Source organism: Chamaea fasciata, unplaced genomic scaffold, assembly GCF_029207755.1.
Source record: "Chamaea fasciata isolate MVZ Bird 193981 ecotype frontalis unplaced genomic scaffold, bChaFas1.0.hap1 SCAF_4, whole genome shotgun sequence".
Taxonomy (NCBI): Eukaryota; Metazoa; Chordata; class Aves; order Passeriformes; family Sylviidae; genus Chamaea; species Chamaea fasciata.
Window position 1 is genome coordinate 26284940 of NW_027094089.1, and position 22317 is coordinate 26307256.

A 22317-nucleotide genomic window follows, 5' to 3' on the forward strand; every position below is an offset into this window, starting at 1 on the left:
TGTTCTTCTCATTCACTTCCTTCTCAGGAAGTGTTCAAAATGTGTACTTGCTGTGATCGTGGACGTTTCCTTTCAAACAGGAAATGATACAACGCTATGTCAGCCTGTAATCTTTTTTTTTTCGGAAAATGACACCACCAACATGGGTCTCTAGGGTCATGAAAGACTGGCAGATGCTTTTCACACTGGCAGCAGTCAATAGATTATTTAATTATTGGTACCTCAAAAGCTGCAGAGAAGGAGCCATGAATCCACACCAAACAGCTTCCCAGCATACTATAGTCTCTGGCTACAATCCATGGCACTGGAATTCTTAAGTCATTACTCCTCCTCCAGAAAATCAAGCATGATGCAAATTTCTTGTTCATCACCAGTTCACAGCAGTCTTTTTAAAAGGCTACAGCATCCTATTCTGATAGTGTGGTGTGTCACTTTACATGCACACCACAAAATAGTTGCCTTGGAGGGAACAGGTTAAAAATTTCATCTTCAGCTTGTGATTTATTCTGTGCGACATGAGTGCTCTGAGTGGTGATACAGAGTGTGCCCTGGTTGGTTCTGTAAACACTGGACAGGCTTAATAGCCTGCTGCTCACTGGAATATTGCAGCCTCTGCATTCTCTCTGCTGCAGATGGAAGAGGGCATACCTCCAAGAGACAAATATCTGAAAGGCAGCAAAGTTACTTGTCATAACGTTGAGCCTACATCAGTTCTTCCAGATTTGACTGTTTTCAAAAAGATATGGAAATTTGGTGGGATAGATTTTGCTATCACCTGCCATTATAATTATAGTTCCATAATCATATGTAACTAGCATTTCATAATGATCATGTTATTGATGTTAACTGTGAAATATTTATCCAATTCTAGCCCTTCTGCTACAAGTAAATAAGTACTGTGCAGAAGCTGAGAAGCTATGAAAATACCTAAAAAAAAAAAAAAAAAAACCAAACAAAAAAAACCTGTAAAGCAATTTTAAAGTACATACTAAGCCACTTCTAAAGTAATATGATGGCAAAAATATCCCAGAGGTCTTATTGATCTTCAATACCTTAATGCTAGAGTGCCTTTAATAATAGATGAGCGAGACATAAGTGCCACGTAAAACTGCATTATCCTAAATAAAACCTATAAATTGCCTTGTGTAACGTAAAATTGAAATATGCTAATGGAACATTGTGTGGCTTCTTCCCAGTAAAAGCTGTCAGGAACCTGCCAAAATATTAAAACTGACAGAGATGAATGGGAGAAATTAATTAATATTTAAGAATATTGCGCATCTTTTTATTCCGCTCTTGGTTTTGCAGCAGGTTTCCTCAGGCATTTTGTCGTTATTGCACAATCCCCTGTGTTGATCTTCGGCGCAAAGACTTGTTTCGCTAAGGTCATCTGTAGGCTTTACATGACCCTCCCTCATCTAAAAGCCACCATTTCCTTCATGTTTACCCTCTGGTACTTGTCAGGTGATACGTTATCTCCTGGTGGGAGGACATGCATGTCCCTGCTGTCTTCATCAAGATAAGAGTAATTGGGTCTTCCTGTTTCTAAGCTCAGTTAAGGCTAAATAAACTATTGGATGTAGAAATATTATATTTGAGTGGAATGAAGAGAGCTGTGAGTGAGCCATGACTTTGTATGCTATAAGGAAAACAGTTTTGAGTAGTTGTGATTGATGGTTGGGGCATTGGTCTGCCTTGGCCTAGAGGAGAACCGAGTTTGTGTCCAGATTGCCTCAAGCTAGGAAGACCAAGGACTTGAGACAGCTTTTGCCTTTATTCCAGTTTTAATAAAAGCAATTTAGAAACTTCAAAATGTTTCATGAGACCATCATCTAGATAATCTCACTCAAACTCATATAGGTGTTTCATACTGATGGAAACACAAAGAGTTCAATTCCTCTCCTGGCTGTAAGTAGAAGTACAAACAGACATTTACCCTGCTGCCAGAGGCAGGGATGTTTTCTTTAAGGGCAGTTGATCTTATACATGAACTGTGTGTTTCAGGTTGGAATTGTTCAGTATGGGCAGACTGTAGTCCATGAATTTTTCCTGAACACATACTCAACAACAGAAGATGTGATGGCTGCAGCCTCAAGGATACGCCAGCGGGGTGGCACACAGACCATGACAGCCCTGGGAATAGACACAGCCAGGTACATGCACAAGATGCTGTCCTGCACAGGGGAGAAATGGCAGGCAGCATGGAGATTCTGATTTGATGTGTTAAAAATATGGCATGGCTAGCATATGACTTCATGTTAGCTAAGCAACCATCATTTATGAGGAAGGTGGATAAGCAGACTCTATCCAGCACCTAGAGCAATTGCGTATGAAAGGCAGCTGTCTCCTGAATGGAGGAATTAGGGAAATATAATAGATATGGAACAAGATTGTAGGCCTAAACAAAGGCCTGACAATATCTGATGTCCACATAGAGCAGGTAGGAACTGTCTGTATAGAGGGATGAAGAAAATGAAGTTTTTCAGAGGAAAAACAAAAGAAAAATAGAATTTTTAATGTTAATTTGTTTTCATTCTGAAATTGAATGTTACAGCGTTTGAGCCCACACTTGTCAGAAAGTCTAAAAATTTTATATCCAAAGTTTTGAAGCTTCTAGATCATTGGAAGATTAAAGACCTGTTGTAGCAATAGCAATATTTAGAAATGCTTCTTTTATGAGGAAAATGAAATCTGACTTTCATAGAACAGACAGGAAATGTAAATTCTCTCAGAAAATTTTGAACTGTACAACGTTGTCCTGGTATCTTTTTTCTTTTCTGGGTTTGTTTTTTTCTATCACGTAAGCTTGCTTTTATTCCACAAAAGATTGCATTCACTCTTTGCAGACAACAGTTTAGTGAAAAATGCTGGATCCTTCTGATGAACATTTTGGTTATCTGACCAAAGTTTTCTTGATGTGGTGTACAGTTGAATTCTTATATATTAAGGTTTTCCTGAGATACAAGTAGAAGCTTGCAGAGCCCAAACAAGTTCATGAAAAGCAGAGCCAGCAGAGAATTGCCAAGTATTCAGAAACCACATATAGTTCAGAAAGCCCCTGTGTACCACAAGCTACTGCAGACTTGTATGTACAGAAACTGTCAGCAAAAACTTCCTCTGTTCTCACAGTCATTGCCCTTTGTCCATTTTCAGTGGTAAATTTCAGCTTTCACTCATGTGGCTAGTCTTAGAATTCTGTGGTATTTTTCTGAAAAGAGGAAGCCCTGCTTCCTTCTTTCTCCTCCAGAGCCCTAATCCAGTCCTGCCTTGTCAGGTCCAGGGTCTGGGTGAACAACTGCCCAAAATCTCAGACCCTGCCCTTCTGCAACTGTAGAATTCAAGTGGGTGCCCCAACCTGCCTCCACTTACCTGCAACCTGTTTCCGCCACATCCCCATCACCCAGTGTTAATTAACATAGGTGTGCAGAGGTGTGCTGGTGGCTGAGTAAATAGTTTGTCCACTTGAAGTGCTGCTGTGGGATGGAAGTCGGTGGATTTTTGGAAAGGGAGGGTGTTGGCTGGCTCTTTTTTTAAGATTCCAAAAGCTGTTTTAAAGTGCCAGAAGTTTATTTGTAGAGGGGAAGAATTTTTCACTATCCAGATTTGTATTTTCTGCTCTTGCTCTCAAGTGAATGAATGATGAATGAATGCTTGTGAAACTTTGGCTGTGAACTGTCACGTAAGTTCCAATTGCAGTTGTTTTTATTTGTTCATGGTTAACATTAATCTCCATTTCTTGCTTCCTAGTTAATATAAAACCTTTTAGTTTAAGGTTGGCTATGCAAAAATGTTGCATGTGCTAAATGCTGACATTGCCTTTCTCCAAAACACTTTATGGTCCCTTTAGGGAAGAAGCTTTTACTGAGGCTCATGGTGCACGAAGAGGAGTACAAAAAGTAATGGTTATTGTGACTGATGGGGAATCACATGACAACTACAGATTACAAGAAGTGATTGATGATTGTGAAGATGAAAACATTCAGAGATTTGCTATTGCTGTAAGTGAAATTTAATGGGAAAATTCAGAATCTTAAAAGCATGTTTCATCTTCTAAATGTAATTTCAGTTTTAGAAGTTCATTTCACAGAATTTTTATGGAAATATAATTATTTCAAAGAGGAGGAAGCTGAAAAAAAATTGAAAATTTGCTTTCTGATTTTATAGCATATAAGAAAAGCAATTTATCTGTCTTCCGGGTGATGACAGTTGAGTGTCTGTGTGAGGAAAAAGGAGGCAGAGTTTGAGGGACAGTTTTAAATAAAATCCTTTTTGTAAAAAGCAACTCTGAGCAAAGTGGACTAATACAGTTCTAAGCAACTTCTACAGAGACTTTACCTATTTAAAAAAAAAAGTAAATGTAAGCCATAAAAAAAATACATGTTCATTATGTCTGTGGTGTTCCCTTGCATTTTAAAATTGTTATTTTCATGTTAAGCAAAGAGTAGCTGAATGAGAATAGAGGTTAACCCATATCAAGAAATACGAAAGCATTAGCTATGGATTTGGTGTTAATACTCCACTGTATTTGTGTATTTTATATACAAATCTTCTATTTCCTGCTGTTAATTTTTAAGGGACATTGGTTTGTTGCCTTTTCATTGCTCTCTTCTTTCTTTGTTTTCCTGTCTTACTTTTTTGGTAAAATAAGGTGGTATGAAGCCATAAAACTTAAAGAAAGTAGTTATACTTAATTTAAAGAGAGATAGAAAACAAAAGTTGAGTCCAACAGAACACAGATTTTCAGTGGTTTTCTTCATAAAAATAGATATAACTAAAGAAAAAGTTGGCCCTTGGTACTGCAAAAATTTTTACCTATAAAATATCTATTTAGAACCAAATTTGAATTGCTCCAATGGGCTGAGATGCTAGAGCATAGGAATTTGTTTTTTGTCCCCCTCTCAAACCAAGTTTAGTCTATAGAGCTCTTTTTCATACGAGAAATATCTGTTTTGCTGGGGAGTAGAGAATGGGGGTGTTTTTTTTCTGAGGTATCCTAATTGTTACAGCAGTGTTGTTAAAACTGCAAACCAAATCTAAAATCTTGTATTGTGTTGAAGTTGTTAACACTGTATGCAACTGTTGTTCTTATATGTATTTATAGGGCAAATCTTCACAGAATAAAGAACTATTCTATGCCTAATCAACTTGTCATTAATTGCATGTATAGCATGTTATGACAAGAATTAGTGGTTATGCAGAAGCCAGTGTAATTCCAACTCTGAGTTGGGAAGTTTTTTGTTGGTTTTTTCCTAAATTATGGCCTATTTCAACAAATCAGAGAATAAATTATTAGAATTTTGTGAAGAAGGAGTGAAAAGTACAGTTGAGGATAGCAGACATCACGCCATGCAGTTGCTTTGTTTCCTGTCAAATGGTATTTTCAAAAAAACAACTGAGCCATTGTAGAGTTCTGTTTTCCTTGAGAAAGAATTGTTTCAAATCAATTTGAGTGAGGTTTTAACAGGACAAATTAAAGTTAGATATGATTTTCCACCATTCTCTGATAACCTACCTCAATGATATCTTTTTAAACAGGTTATGAAATGTATGCTTAACTTTTGGTTTGGGTTTTATGGGTTTTTTTTTTTTTCTCTTTAGATTCTTGGCAGCTACAGCAGAGGAAATTTAAGTACTGAGAAATTTGTAGAGGAAATAAGATCAATTGCCAGTAAGCCTACTGAAAAGCATTTTTTCAACGTCTCAGATGAACTAGCCCTTTTAACCATTGTTGAAGCACTTGGAGAGAGAATATTTGCCCTGGAAGGTATTACATTATTTAAAATTTTATTTTATGCCTGCATTACAACTGAAATAAATAGTAGAAATCTGGTTTTAACTTCCTTTGAAATGCATTGTGCTGTGTGAAATTTATTATGCAATTATTTCTTCCATGCTAGTTATAAAAATACTTTATAATAGACATCAAAATAGTAGATACAGATGTGACTATATTCATAGGAGTTAGAGCCTGTGGAGACAATAGCCAAAAGCATAAGTAACCAGAACGATTTTAATATGGTAAATAGGAAGTTGTCCTCTTTTAAGTAAAAAACATTGCTAGATCATACCCCAATTACCCCACGATTATCTTTTTTTCTGCCTAAATGTTTAGGGTCTCTTTTTTGGTTAGTTATTAATTACAGCATATTATTTTGCTGTACAAGTTAGCATGGACTTGCTGTATAGAGTTAACAAGATACAATTTTCCTTTGGGAGGGTTTCACAGTATTCAGATTGTAGCACAGAAAAGTCATTCTCTCATAATGTCTGCTTACATTCTCCATCCAAACAAGACAACACTGTCCAAACCACTGTTTGTTTCACGTACACTACTGGTAACAGGAGACAGAGTTTATTAGTTATAAATTATACCAGCCAACTCTGAAGGGATTCATGTAATACAAAGAAAACATCCATCTATTTGGACTATTTTTTTCAGCACTAAAACTTTCCAAGTAACTAGAATAGTGTAGTTTATAGCTGGAACAAAGAATATATTGACTTGGATGCACAAAATTGAGAGAATATTTTCAAGTTTTTTACATTGGAGATGGATTTCCCAGACACATTTAGATTTTTTTTAGTGTATTATTTAGTTTGATCAAATATTCATGTTTTCAGCTATTACTAAATATTTTCAACAATAAACAGTCTATTAAAATACAATTTCTATGGATTTTTTTTTTTTACTTTCTGGATGATTTGGTTTCCTCAGCTTTGCAACAAATTAATTTGAGGAGAATGTAATCTCTCTAAAGCTCAAAGTTTAGCCTACTTAGGGTCATTGAGTACTTCAATGTTCATTGAATAGGGTGCTCTTTTCTAAAGCCACTGTGTACCAGGAAGAATATACTTTCAGTGGGAATATAGCTGTTCAAACAGAAACTGAAAACTTGGTCTTCAATTTGTCCCTTTTACTTTTAAAAAAATGAGAATAATATTTGCATTCATTACCAGAATAAAATGTTAGTTACATCTGTTAGCTATAAGGAATATAGAATAAGAAGTTAATTGATGTGTCAGGTTGATTAACACGTCAAGGTGAAGGATGTTAGACCTAACATGACTGAGTTTCTGGAAATCTAATTAATTTCATTACTGCCAAAGGGCTTCCTGGTTTGCAGATTTTCTGTAAGAACTCAGAGATGAGCTAAGGTTTCTGTGTAAGACACGTGCAGCATGAGAAATGAAATGTCTCCTCCTCAACCTAAGTCCCAGAAATTATGTAATCTGTCTGCAAGAGAGTCAGAATAGAAATGAAAATGGGATTTTAGCTTTTTGTCAAAAACATAGCGTGGTCAAGCTGTTCCACTGGGTTGGAGCTAGATAATGCCGACTAAATCAATTTATTCTCATTCTTCAGGCGCAGTTTCCTGTCCTATCCCAAAACCTCTCAGTTGTATTCTGGGCTCCCAACTATGTCCATGCATGTATTTTTCTGGTCACAGAAGCAAGCAGATTAATTCTGTACCATACAGCTTTCAAGCCAGTTGACAAGCCAGTTTATTGGATGTGTTTAATTGGAGATTAATCAGCTCTGTACATAGTAGCTTCTCTGCATCACAAGAACTTTGGTTGTTAAAATTTGATATCTGCATCTGTTTAAATTCTCAATCTAAATTGCTTCTTGCTAGTGTAGTAGTACATTCCATTTTTTTCCCTTGGATTTCTTCTTTTCCTTTTGGTTCTTTAAAAAATTCAAAGAAAAAGTGAGAGACATTGGAAAAATCGAATCCAAAAAAACTCCTGCTTGACAGCCAGTTGATTTTTACCATAATCTTCTTCATATGCCTCTGTGTCTCATGGCATGAACATTGCTTTTGACAGCAATTTTGTGTTTTATCCAATCTGTAGGCAGGCGCAAATGTTGTTTCACAAAATATCCTTTGTAAGATGCTTGGCAGTTTAAAACTGAATGGAAAGTTAGGCTAAGGGCCATTATCTAAGTAGTATTTTGAGCTGCACATGCCAACAGTACCAGCTTTGTCGTCTGCCTCAGGCTGTGAGAATCCAGTCTTTCTCAGCTCATTAAGGAGCATCCTTTACTGCATGAAAATATTGTTTATCAGCAGATGTGCATCTTAAGAGTTTTATGCCTAAAAATGACTTTTTCAGACTTAGCAAAGCAGCTACATCTTGTGAAACGTAATAGTCTTCGTTTGTATGTCAAACACTTTGTCTTTGAGATCGTGTCTCCTTCCTACGACTGGCTGTAAATTGCAACAATTAGGAAAGCCATCATGTCCCAGGGAGCAACCACTGGGGTTCAGTTGCTGAGTGTCAAAAGTTCAGTATTATTTCTCAGTCCAGATGCCTGAAATTCATGCAACCATGGCTTGCTATGGATCAGTTTCATTCACATTGTTGAACATTTGCTGCAGCACTCAGCTGGTAGCAAATTGTGAACTCTTCCTGGACCAGCATCAGAGCAGATCTCATAGCTTGCCTCTACTGCCTGTTAGCATACCTTGCTCTCAAGGAAGGATCAACATGCAGAATATAGTTCCCTTACTTGGCCGCTTAGAGTAGCAAAATAGTCCTTGATTGTCAAGGACTGCTTATCTTTCTTTTAAGTGGAGAAAAGGCAGAACTTTTTCTTCCCCAGTAATATTTCAGGTTTACCTGGGAGCAAAACAGCCCATCAAAGTTTAATAACTAGCATATGACTACTTGACAAGATACTGAAGCTTGTACAAAATCACCTGATACCTTTTTTATACAAAGTCATTTAAGAGAGTCACATCTTCATGTAATTGTCTGGGCAGAATTTTCATTCCCAAGCGCTTCACTGAGGCTTATGAACTTGGACAACAGTGATTTTCCTATGTTGTTTTTGCAAAGGTTCATACAAACATCAAGTGTTTTTCATTTAAAATTCCTCCAGCTGCCTTCAAAACTTTAGTTGCTTGAATACAAGGCCAGGGTTACATGGCTGGTGTTTTATTGTTCACTTAGCTCAAGTGGAAAATGGCTTAACCATATTAATCAAACATTCCAAACATACTTACCATCAGCCTGAGTTCAAATCTGGTCAGTTCTAGCCCAGAACCTTTATTGGACAAGTTCTGAGACATGATCTTAAAATGGAAATTCACTTTCTTAATAGTAGTATTCAACATGAGTCTTTATTTCTGTGTTTGTTCTAAAAATCTATGGTAAACTATATTCACTGAATAGATTACTTAATTATGCTATTCATTACTATCATATGATCATTTTCATAACACTCTTCAGTTACTTTTAAAGACTGGAACAAAATTATTTTTGAAACTTTTTTTCTGTTTAATAGCAACAACAGACCAGCAGGCGTCCTCTTTTGAAATGGAAATGTCTCAAGCTGGTTTCAGTGCTCATTATTCTCAGGTAAAGAAAGTGTTTGAAAATAGTAGTTATTTTACAAAGTAGATTTTTGCTGGTGGTTCTGTGAATTTGGAATAAGTTTTTCAGATTTCTTTGTATAGTCCTCTTTGCTGTTGGAGTCTTTGGAGTGTCCTGTAATCCAGTTACCTATTTTGTAAAATATATGTAAAGAACCTTTATGAACAGCAAAAGTTTGAGAGTGTACATATATATATTTCACATGAGCTCTAAACTTAATGTTCCCACAGCACTTTCTATCAGGAAAATAGCCTAAAAATGTGTTAGAAAAGATTGAGAAAAAGTTTTTACCAGAGCCTTTAGTGACAGAACAAGGGGCGATGTTTTAACTTGAAAGACAGTTCCAGGGTAGGGCCACAAAGATGACCAGAGGGCTGATGCACCTATCCTGTGAAGACAGGCTGAGAGAGATGGGGTTATTTAGCTTGGAGAAGTCTCCAGGAACACCTTAGAGCAGCCTTCTAGTATTTAAAGAGGGCTTATAAAGGGAGGCTTCTGAGTATGATAAAATGACTTTTTACATGGGTAGCTAGCAATAGACAATGGGAAACAGTTTTAAACTAAAGGAACAGAGGTTTAGATTAGATGTTAGGAAGAAATTCTTTACATGGAGCAAAGTAAGGCACTGTAACAGGTTGTCCAGAGAAGCTGTGGATGCCCCATGGCAATGGGGGTTGGAACTAGATGATCTTTGAGGACATTTCTACCCAAGCCTTTCTGTGACTCTATGTCTGTAGGATCTGTACCATAATAGGAAAAGCAAGGCTAACAATGTAAGTATGCAGGAAGCGTTACCCAAACGTGAGCATCCTGAACCATGAATGTCTAAGGATGATTCACACAGAGAAAAAGATTATTCACATAGAGAACAGACTTTTGTTTTACACTCCTTAAGGATTGGGTCATGCTTGGAGCAGTTGGAGCATATGACTGGAATGGCACCGTGCTCATGGTGAAGGACAGTGGTATTTCAATGCCAAGTAATGACACCTTTCGTGACAGGCGTTCAGAGAGAAATGAACCGCTTGCAGCCTACCTAGGTAAGAGAAATAGCCCACCTTACAACACTTTTCAACAAATGCTACAAGACCTGTCTAAAAGCTTGTTCAAAAGGAGTATCTTACGGAATATTTTATATTTCACAAGCCTAGGAGCAAGTCTACTCTCTGATTTTCATGTTCTTTAAAAGAAATAAATAACAACTCCTACAACCAGAAAACAAGTCCAAACACAGACCTTAGTATATCCAGGCTTTCCCAACAGAGATGTTTAATCTGTTCAAAGAAGATTTCACAGATTCCTCTAATATTCTTACCAAGTTTTTCTATGACTTGGTAGTTAAAAAGTCTTACACAAGATTAAGTCCTAATATTTCCTTAAAAATAGGCTGTTTTCTGTCACACAATGGCAAAACCAACAAGGCCAACATATTTTTTTATAATAATATTTCACATATTGGTAGGTTATTTTTCTACCAAAAAGCTTCAGTGGCCTTGCTCTCATGTCTAGGTCTTGCTTTCTATACCTCATGGTTTCTGTTTGCTCTGTTATCTCATTCAAATCATACTTACATTGACAAAGAACCAATGCTAGAATATTTAAATGTTTTTCCTTAAGTACACTTTCCTCACTGCCAAATGTCTTTAGCTGTTACCTTTTATTACAACTCCAATTTGGTAAAGAAATTTTCAGATTAAGATTTTATCCTCGCATAATACTTGCAACTCTTTCAGTTTTGATTTCAGGGGAAAATTTTTAAGTCTCCCTTCAACAAAGTTGTTAACTGTTGCTAGTATTAAGCAGAACAGAGGTAGGTTCAAAATGCCCCAGAATCGCTTTTTGAAGACACCATGAGGCTGACAGTGAACCAGTGACAACTGTTCTTTGAAAGCAGCTTTTCAACCAGCTATTCATGAGTTATTTCTTGCATTGTGTGAGAATGGCAAAGTGAAAATGGCTCACCAGCCTGGGAACAGGTTTAATAATTCAGTGGTGCTCCTCACTCTTGAGACTGTAGACAAAAAAAAAAAAAAAAAAGGCCTTTTATTTAACTGCTATTGCTCTCTATAGGGCTAAACATCTAGTTGTGGAATAAATCCTACAAAGGCTCTCAATCACAGCAAGTATTTCTGATGCATTCTGTGTGTATTGCATCTTGATTTCTTCCTGCTTCCTAGGATACACCGTGAATTCAGCACTGACACCTGGAGGTGTGCTGTACATAGCAGGACAGCCAAGATACAATCACACTGGCCAAGTTATCATTTATAAGATGGAAGGAAAAGAGGTGCAAGTGATTCAGAGATTAAATGGAGAACAAGTAAGTATGCTTGCACAATTAATATACAAAAGGAATATAGCAGAAGAAATAAGTATTTCAAATGAGAACTCATTAGAAGAGCACATGAAACTGGGAGTTATCAGCAAGGTCAGGAAGGAAATGTGGGCAGGTCCTCTGGTATAATTAGCAATGTGAAATGGACTGTATGGTAGATCCTTAGAAGTTTTGTCTTTGAGGGTTAAATCTTCAGCAGTCTGAAAGTGGTTGCTATCTCTGTACAGTTATTTTCTGTCTGCTGAGTGGAAGAGCATGTCACTGGCAGGAAAGAGTTTTGACAAGAATGGTTCTGTACAAGGGCATCTTCTGAGATAGACTGGGGTGTTCTACAGTTGCTTGTTATTCTGAGTAGCAGCTCACTGAGACCTATTGCTGTAGGAGGAAAAATCTCCATGTAATTGCATAACTTAGGGTAGTATTATTAAGATATTAAGCTTATGAGAATTGAAAGACTTGCCTATTCTCATCTCCCCAGGCTGCAGTATCAGCTTCTCTCAGGAGCATTCTGGTTACCTAATTTTCATCTATATAGCTGATGTCTGCAACTGAGCTAATCAATCAATCAGTCAATCAAACAAACATTTTAGAGTCAATGAACTAAAGTAGTTATTAGGGAACTGGGACTTCAGCCTCAGGAAGAGACAACTGAGGGGCGACCCCATTACTGTCAGTGTCTGCAGGGAGGGGTCAGAGGAGGGACCAGGCTCTGCTCAGTGGTGCTGAGCAATAGGACAAGAGGTAATGGGCAGAAACTGATGAACAGAAAGTTCCACCTGAACATGAGGAAGAAATGCTTTAATTTGTGGGTGGCCATGCTCTGGATAAATTGTCCAGACAGGTTTTGAGTCTCCCTCGCTGGAGATATTCCAGAACCGTCTGGACACAATCTTGTGCTGTGAGAAATGGATTTGTAGAGAATTCTCAAAGCCTGACAGAAGGTTCACATAATGCGCATCTGTATGCAGCCTTGAGATAAGAAATGCTGACTTAGAAATGCCATGGAATAGGACAGACATTGTTGAGAGAGAAATGGAACTGGAAACAAGTTTCAAATGATGGCCTTGCAAATAAGACTAGATACTTTGGAGAAATAGAACAATGAAAGATGCATTGTAGTAGGACCCGTGAGGGGTGATTTTAGATAATTAGCTTTAAGGCGTTTAAGAATTGTGTGGCAAAAGTTGATAGGCCAAGAAATGCTTATAATGTATTGTAATTAGGAAATAGTTGGCTTCTGATTGTGATGGCGTGAACTGTAACACCTATATTGTCTCGCCTATCACATGAGACTGAAAATGAAAGTTTTTAAAACGCCTCTCAGTTGCCCCATGTCTGAGTCAGAAAAGGGTATAATCCAACACTGTGCCATATGCTCTGGGATGACCCTGCTTCAGGAGGGAGGTTGGACCAGATTGACCCACTGTGGTCCCTTCCAGCCTGACACATTCTGTGATTCTGTGATTTTTAAGGTTTGAAACATCTTGAGACTACTTGAAGCATCTCTGTGACAGGAGATGTATCTTGGATTAGAAGAGGCCGCTTCTCCTGTTAAGTGTGAAGGAAGTGCAGGGTATCTTGCTTTTCTGTGAATTGAATGTAATCAGATAAATCCTATAGGTTGTATCTGATCTATGAATGTATCCATCTCTTCATGTAGAATTTGTTCCTCTAAAAATAGCAACTTCAGAATTTTTGCAACTATCTGCACTGAGCTGTCTCAGAGCTTTTGTCCAAGCTTTTTTACTTGTTTTTTGAAGAGAAAACTCTCTTCAATGATACTATCTTCCATGATACTCTTATTCCAGTGCTGTCTTAAGAGGTCCTGCTCCCCATAGCACCCATTTACACTTTCAAACTCAGAAGAGCTGCAAGTTGAATGGCCCACTTGTTGATGAAAAAAAAAATCAAGAAACAAATGCTAAAACTGAAAACAAGCTTCAAAGACAAACAGACCAAAAAAACTCTAGCTAGTAAATAAAATTTCTGCCTAGTGGTAATAAATGTTGTTGCAAGTAAGAAGTAGGTCTCTGAAAAGGAAATGAAGCATGATGTTGCTGACTCTTGTCTCTGATGTATGCTTTTATGTTTTCCTACAGATTGGATCATACTTTGGGGGTGTTATTACCACAGTTGACATCGATAGAGACTCATTTACAGACCTTCTTCTTGTTGGAGCTCCTATGTATATGGGAACTGAGAAAGAGGAGCAAGGGAAGGTATATGTTTATAGTCTGAACAAGGTACGGTTATGGGTTTTGTTGAACAGGTATACAGCATGCTCTTTACTGCCTTCTTGTCCTTATTTCAAAGAAATACAGTAATTTGAACTGGGGAAGATGACCTGTTGAAAATAGGGGAAAATGGTTTTGACAACTGAGATTATAATGCAACTTAATTTTCAACTTCCTTCTCAAACTCTTGTTTGAGAATTGAGGGTATTATGTAGGTAAGTACTATATCCTACAAGCTCAAGTTTGGCATAGATACAAATTTATAGGATTACTTTTCCATCACTTTTTCTTTTTCTTTCATGAATTAGGGAACAATAAAGCTCATACATTCTAAAAGTGTCATCTCCAGTATCCTTGTGATATTCTTAGAAACCCACTGCTAAACTGCATACATCCAACAGCTTTTAAATGTCTGACTAGATTGAGGATTATACCAGATACACCTCACTTTATTAGTTTTCTAAGGCTCTTCTTCCAGTGTCTCTCCTCTCCTCTCCTCTCCTCTCCTCTCCTCTCCTCTCCTCTCCTCTCCTCTCCTCTCCTCTCCTCTCCTCTCCTCTCCTCTCCTCTCCTCTCCTCTCCTCTCCTCTCCTCTCCTCTCCTCTCCTCTCCTCTCCTCTCCTCTCCTCTCCTCTCCTCTCCTCTCCTCTCCTCTCCTCTCCTCTCCTCTCCTCTCCTCTCCTCTCCTCTCCTCTCCTCTCCTCTCCTCTCCTCTCCTCTCCTCTCCTCTCCTCTCCTCTCCTCTCCTCTCCTCTCCTCTCCTCTCCTCTCCTCTCCTCTCCTCTCCTCTCCTCTCCTCTCCTCTCCTCTCCTCTCCTCTCCTCTCCTCTCCTCTCCTCTCCTCTCCTTATCAAAATATGTCTTAGCAATGATGAGTTCCTAAAATCCTATTTTAAGAAAAGGACCTGGAGAGACTGGATGTTTTTCACAAGGAATTCTTACAGTCCCTACATGCATGTTGCCAACAATTGCTGGTGAATAGGGTTGATGAGAAAACAAGAATTCTATGTCTCCAGTAGTGTGGGGTTTGAAATTTGTTTCTCCTGTGCTTACTGTTATCCAGCTCCAAATAAAGGAGATGCAGTAACTGCTTGCTACTGCTTATTTCTAACGTGGCATTCATGGGAAAAATTGCTTACCTGCCCTGATGTCTGTGTGGTTTTGGTCCAGGATACACAGTGGATCATAATATGTATGTTAGACCACAGTGTATGGGTCTACTGGGGTCAAAATCTAGTCTGTGTAAAAGAAATGCTATCATTTGTTCTGGAATAACAGTATTACCATCTGTGTTTCTTTAGATACTTGGCTAACTTCTCAGATTTAGAGAATGCCTTTAGAAGAACTCTTTATACTGCCTAAAGAATGAAGTAGTTTACTTACAATAGCATCCAAATATTGTTATGATACTGTGCTTTCCTGTGAACCTCTAATTTTGAGAAATATGCAGAAAGAGAGCAAGGATGTTATTGCCACACGCTTCTCAGAAAGAACCCTTGAATTATAGTTGTAGAATCACAGTTTCTACAGTGCACGTAATCACTAGTTCTGTTTAATTCATCCATTTGTCTTCTGGACAGGAGCTCTTAAAAGTCTGCGTTGTTGAAATGTTGGGTGGAAATTCACAAACGCTAAATCTGCTCTTCCACAGACAAAGTTTGAATGTCAGATGAGCCTTGAGCCTGTAAAGCAAACGTGCTGCTCACCATTAAAACAGGACACCTGCAAAGTTCTTAAGAACGAGCCTTGCGGTGCACGCTTCGGGACAGCGATTGCTGCAGTGAAGGACCTCAACCTGGATGGGTACAATGACATTGTGATAGGCTCTCCCTTAGAAGATGACCACAGGGGAGCTGTTTATATTTATCATGGCCGTGGCAAAGCAATCAGTAAAAAATATTCACAGGTACGAAGTAAAGCACCACAAGTTGCTGGCTGCTCTAATGTATGTAGTGTATGTAATGTATACAATGTATACAATGTATATAATGTATATAATCCTGTTTTCCCAACATAGGATGAGACTGTTACTTGACCAGTTGTAACAGCTTCTTTTTCAAAATTGCTCTATACTTTTAAACTCATACTGTTTTAACTGTCTCTGAGTCTTAATATTGTTTAAAAAAAAAATCACATACTTTCATTAGAAACCTTCTGACGCTTTCTGAACAGCCAGAAAAGCAGATATTTTGCAATCTGAAAATTTATAGTGTGTTCATCACCATGGTAACTGTTTTAGGGGTATTGTAATGAAAATTTAATGTAGTAAAAGAGCCTAAACCCCATCTCACTGCCATCAAATGCATCTTGACTGCTACAAAACCCTTCAAAGTGCACTGCATTAACCTCTTTATGCATTTCACAGCGTATTGCATCAGGTGGAGACGGGGAAAAAGTGAAATTTTTTGGCCAGTCTGTGCACGGGGAAATGGATTTAAACGACGACGGGCTGATTGATGTTACCATCGGAGGCCTTGGTGGGGCTGCCCTCTTCTGGTACGGAGACTCACAGCAACTGTCAGGACAGAAAAAAAACTTTTTTGGATACCAGTGTTACTTGCATGCATGACTGGACTTTGTGAGGTTACTGGTTTCATCTCATGTTTGACACTGACTGCAAATATTCATATTTTCACATCTCTCTAGAGGAATGAGCATAAAACTTAATATATACTGTTATAAAAACAAGAATATTATAGGAAGCTTGCTAGCCTAAAATGAAGAACTCGTCCTCCTAGACCACCTTCAAAATAGAAACTGATTTCAAGTGTGGCACTAAGTAAAATAGGAAATAACCTGAATTTCTATCTTTTTTTCAATATATTGCATAGTATTTTATTAACAATGTCAAGAACAGGTTTAAATGTAAAGGAGTCACTAAGAAAAATTATTTTATTTCTTAATAGGAAAACTGCAATTTGAATCCCAACAGAAAATCTGCAAAATTAAACTAAGCCTTCTGCTTAACAGTCAATTCTTTTTCTTTATATAAGAGTATGATTCAGATCTAGTAGTGAGCAATATGATATTTAAGGGAGAAGACAAACAATCGTAAACATTAAATCCTAATCTTAAACATTATTTCTAAAGCACAACTTAAACTATTTCTGTTTCTGCTAATCCAGCTTCTTGCATTCGCTGTCCTGCTGTTTCACCCAACTCACCTGGTAGGTGATCAAGTTTCTCAAGGCTGACTACCATCCTCACACTCCCAGCTTCTTCTGAACTTCAGCTAGCGGTTTCTTTCTAAATGTTCCATGTGTAAACACAGTGTGATGCCCTTCACTGCATTGTTGAGACCACAATTCTGAAGAAAGTTACTTTGTCAGCTAAATTTTTTGCTGGTTTAGTGCACTGACATGCTTCATCTCATGCTTAGAGGGAACTGAATCAGACCAAGGGATGAGACAGGAATGCATTGCAGGGGTGAAAGACATTTAAAGTGAAAAAAAAATGGGAACAAATATTAGCCTGTTTGTCTACTCACAACCTAGGAGATGGCATGCTGTCCTCCAACTTATATATAATATTATGTTCATCTGTGATACTCTCAATGATAGGTCTGGATCTTCAGTCTCTTTTAAAGTGGATATGCCTCTGTAGAATTTCTTAAATGCTTTTGGAAATATTTCACCTGTTATATTTTCTGAAACAAGTACAGCACTGTGGAGAAATCTGTTTCCTCCGTAATTCCTCTTTTACTGATATTAGGTATGGGATATACTATATAGGATATAGTATATTAATATATATAGGATAGTTAATTACTCTTCTAGACCATCATGTTGTTCTTTTTCCCAATTCTTCAGGGGTTTTCCCTCCTGAGTTATAGTTGAGCTTTAAAAATCCTCTAGTGCTTTATAGGTTTTGGCTACTGAGGGCATTTCTTTGCCTCCTGTTTTTATTGCTCACTTTTTGGTTGTCTGATGAGTTCTCTTTGTGATGGCAGTTAACAGGCATGCAGTAATCTTTCTAAATGGAGAAAGGCAAATGCACACTGAAAATGTGCCAGACAAGTGCAACTGTCATTGCAACTGCCAGTTGTTTTTTATAGCATCAACAGCCAAGACAGAAGACATGGAGTAATAGATGGCCTTTTAATTGGCCCAACATGGGCAATGCTGTGCCCGCTACTGTACTGCAGCATGGTGCCATCAACATGTTCCACAGAAAACTCACTTCAGTTGGGGATTTTATATTTCTGTTATTTTCCAAAGAACATTAAGGATTTTTTTCTTTTTGGCTATAAGCTTTTTTACAGTTGGATTCAAATGATCCTAGTCTTTTCCAACTTAAACAATTTCACGAATCTGTGATTCTATGTTTATATCTGAAAGCTGAATGCTGCATATTTTGTAAGTTCATTCTTAAGTTTAAAAAAGTTGCTGCTCTTGTTTCCAAGCACTTTCTTTGTGTTTTATTTAAGGTCTCGTGATGTGGCTGAAGTAAATGTTTCCATGCAATTTGTACCTAAAAGCATCAATATTCAACAACAAAATTGTCAGATAAATATAAGAAAAACAATATGCATAGACGCCACAATTTGTTTTAAGACCAGACTAAAGTCTAAAGAAGATATATTCGAATCCAGTAAGTAGATAAGCACTAAGCTACGGAAGCTTTAAGCTATGGAACTCCTACTCTTACATGCATTTATTAATTAAAAAATGAAATTCAGCTTTTCTAAATTCAGTATTCAAAGTGCCTCTAAGATATTTTGGAAAAAAAAGAATGTTTCAAGGCAAAGTGCTTTATAATGTGCTCCATAATATTGATCTTGACCTCCTTTGCAGGTCTGCAGTATTGGATTACCCTTGATGCACAAAGACAGATATCTCGAAGCCTGTTCACAGAAAGCCATGAGAGGAAAATGCAAAAAAATATAACTATCAAAGGGTCAGAATGTACGAAACATAACTTCTACATGTTGGCAAGTAAATCATTTAAAGTATATTTCTCATGTTAACACTAGAGTTACCCAAGTATGTATTCCGTTAATTGCAAATTGGACGACAAAATCTGAGTTCAGAAATAATCTCTAAGAAGTGTACATAAAATTTGTTTAAAACTTGGAGTTATTTATTTATGTATGTATTAACAATTTACTTATATATACAGTCTTTTTAGCTGTGTCTCTATATCTGTCTTAAGAAAAAGCATATCTCACTTGGTGGAACCAAGCAACTGCCATGGTTAGCAGTTTAGGTACACTCAAAACTAAGCAGAAGCATGAGAGAAAATTTCAGTTTGCATATTGGTGCAATTCCTCCGAATGAAATAAGTAAATAAACTTTTAGGTTTGGAATAGAGTGTATTTATTCATTGCAAAACAGAAGCATCATTAGCAGCTGTGAGTGTGAATTTGCCCAGGTTGTAGTTTATGTGTGGGGTGAATGGAGTTGCATACTGTAAGCTACCAACATTTAAAATGTTTAGTGACTTCACAGTTGTATCTTACTGCAAAACTAATGGAAAATGATACCCAGGATTTTTTTCACCAAACAGCAGGCCTAAGTTTGAGTTCACAAAAGGTGATGTTGCTGATGCTTATCTTGCTGATCCTTTGAGCACAACTAGAAGAGAAAAGTCTGTGAGTCAACACTTGAGATATTCTTTAACGAAACTCTGTCGGGCATACTAAGGCTATGTGAAATTTTGTAGTAAGATACACAAAAACCTTAGTAAATATTTATAAGGAATGCCTGGCACACTGTATCTGTCATTATCAACTGCAAGCATTCAAATGCTTCTCTAGCAAGAATGGCAGCAGCATGACAGAAAAATATTTTACCTCAGCACTTTTTAGGTCTTTTTAACCTCCTTAGATACTAAAGTGAATTTCTATAACAGCAGTTTTGTTTCCCTTATGTTCTAGGATAAGCCTGATTTTCAGGACTCAGTAAAGGTTTTGCTGGAATTCAATTTTTCTGATCCAGAGAGTGGACCTGTTCTTGATAGCAACTTGCCAAATTCAATGGCCGAATATGTAAGTCAGAAAGATTCTGTATCAATAACGAATGTATTTAAGATAAATATCATAGCCCACACAAGAGCTGAAACTATTGCCCCCGGTTTGGCTAGAGAAGGGGAATCATTGAGCCTGTCCAGGAGGTGTTTCCTTCAAATGAGTATTCAGGAATGAAAAGCTTGATTCAATGTACTTGTGAACCATACTGGGTTTTCAAAGCTGTCCATATCTTCTATCTTCATCTAAATGAAGGTAGAAGAGAATTACCAACAATTTCAGGTAATTTAGGTTTATTGTCAGTTTTTAGAGGATTGTTACCCATTTACTTTGGTGGTGCTCGCCATCATTCATACTTCTGTCAATGCCTCTTTTCAAAATCTAGGTGAATCATTTAGAAGGGAGTGATGAGAAAGATGATGTTTTACCCAAGCATTTTAAAAGATGTTGGCATGTTTAACTGGTTAATATTAGGGAAAACTTCTTTGATTATTAAATAGAAGGTCTTACATAAAATGAGATAATGCATTAAAATGCAAGTATTTGATAATAAATGTAATAAAATATGGAATAAACTTTTTTTTTTTTTTTTGCAGATTCCTTTTACCAAAGATTGTGGAGCCAAAAATAAATGCATTTCAGATCTTGTTCTGATTGTAAAAGCAAGCATAGCTGGGGACAGGTAACTAAACTGGATTTAATGCATTGCTTGATATCTATACAAAGTTTCTATGTGGGTTGTAAATTCGGCCAGGGTTTCTTTTCTAATTCAGAAACAAGACAGTCTGGAGGCTGATAGAAGTTTTTCTTTATGTTAAAAACAGATTCAATAGTTAAGATGTCCAACATTCTTAATTTATTTTACAGTTCTTCTCCATTCATTGTAAAGTCACGCAATGATAAGTTCACGATCCAGCTCTCTGTGAAGAACAAAAAAGACAGTGCCTATAATACCAGAGTTTTGGTTCAATATTCTCCAAATATTATTTTTGCTGGCATTGAGGTAGGATTTTTTTTTCACATTATCACAATTATCATAATTTACAATGCTAGAGAGATATGAAGAAGCCTTTTTATCAAACCCTAATTTGACTGCTTGGGCATCATTTTAGTTGTTTGAAAGAGATTTCCCAGGGCTGCTCTTCTTGCTTATGCCTCTAAAGGAGTGTATTTATTTTGACATTTGTGGACTCTTGCCTAACCCTGTCCATAAAATACAGATGCAAATTTCACAATGGGACTAAGAAAAAGTGCCTGCCTCTTAGACAAACATCAGCATTATGAATCACCTGTACATCTGGAGATCCAGAAATGCCTTGATTTTTATCAGTAGGATTTCCGAGCCTCTAGAATTCTCCTTTTGCACATGTATAGAAAAAGCACTGTCATGGCAGGACAGGATATATCAGTGCCTGCATCTCCCGTACCTTGGACAGCATTTGCAAAAGTGGCTGTTTTCCTGCCTGCCTCGGCAGATATGGTATGAATACACCGCAGTTCAGATGGAAAGCATTTAGAGCAGTTTCTTTTCTGTCAGCAGTCCTGATGCTGCACATTAGGAGAAGTCAGGGATCCATAGCACTGTTGCTGATCCTGTGGCAAGAATTGATGGAGTATGAATGTGACTTTCATTGCTACATTAGGAAAACTTCTACAAAATTTGAAAACTCTGTAATTATGGATATGTTGATTGCTAGACCCCATGACTAATTTGCATGATGTCCAGTAGACATATAATTGTGAATGTTCCAAACACTAGCATTGGAAAAGGCATAATGGTAAGTAATTGGTATAAATGTCCATACATGAAAATTGTCTTGCAGAATTTGTGGCTTCGTATTTTTGTTCTAGTTCAATTAAGGCTTTGACTCTTACAATATATTGACAGTGAAAAGTGGCAGTGGTGTATGTGTTCAACAGGTCTGTGATGCTGAGTCAATATTTGAAAGGAGTTTGCTCAAGGCCATGCTTTCACTGTCTTTTTCCTTTCAGGATATACAGAAAGATAGCTGTGAATCTAATCACAACATCACTTGTAAAGTGGGATATCCATTTCTAAAACCGGCAGAAGAGGTAAAAAGTCTCCCTGCATGCAAGTTCTCCTTGCCCCATGTTGTTCTAAGGGCAGAGCAGTCCATATCACCTCTGAAGTTCTTTTCTCTTGTCTTTTCTCTTCGTCTCAAAAACTCTCTATGCATATTTCCCAAGATATCCTTGACATCAGCTGCACAGAGCCAGATGGGAAACCATCAGGCATTCAGTACCTGGGCAGTCAGATGTGGTAGGTGAGGATGTAATAGATGCATATTGCCATCCTTGACACTGTCAGAATGCAAGTGACACACAAGTTGCTCACAAATGGCCAGAAGTGTCTGTCTCGAGGCTTTCCACAGCCTGGAGCCCAT

General features: G+C 37.4%; 1 protein-coding gene across 1 annotated transcript in view; it reads left to right on the top strand.

Annotated features, from left to right (window-relative positions):
• ITGA1 (integrin subunit alpha 1) overlaps positions 1 to 22317 on the top strand; it is a 74482-nt gene that overhangs the window by 37370 nt on the left and 14795 nt on the right. The window contains exons 7-21 of the mRNA XM_066181135.1: positions 2005 to 2153; positions 3848 to 3998; positions 5599 to 5764; positions 9290 to 9363; positions 10274 to 10418; positions 11556 to 11698; positions 13813 to 13956; positions 15599 to 15853; positions 16313 to 16443; positions 18374 to 18537; positions 18741 to 18877; positions 19823 to 19933; positions 20509 to 20594; positions 20780 to 20915; positions 21905 to 21985. Coding sequence (XP_066037232.1) covers positions 2005 to 2153; positions 3848 to 3998; positions 5599 to 5764; positions 9290 to 9363; positions 10274 to 10418; positions 11556 to 11698; positions 13813 to 13956; positions 15599 to 15853; positions 16313 to 16443; positions 18374 to 18537; positions 18741 to 18877; positions 19823 to 19933; positions 20509 to 20594; positions 20780 to 20915; positions 21905 to 21985 — 2073 coding nt within the window. The remainder of the gene's footprint in view (positions 1 to 2004; positions 2154 to 3847; positions 3999 to 5598; positions 5765 to 9289; positions 9364 to 10273; positions 10419 to 11555; positions 11699 to 13812; positions 13957 to 15598; positions 15854 to 16312; positions 16444 to 18373; positions 18538 to 18740; positions 18878 to 19822; positions 19934 to 20508; positions 20595 to 20779; positions 20916 to 21904; positions 21986 to 22317) is intronic.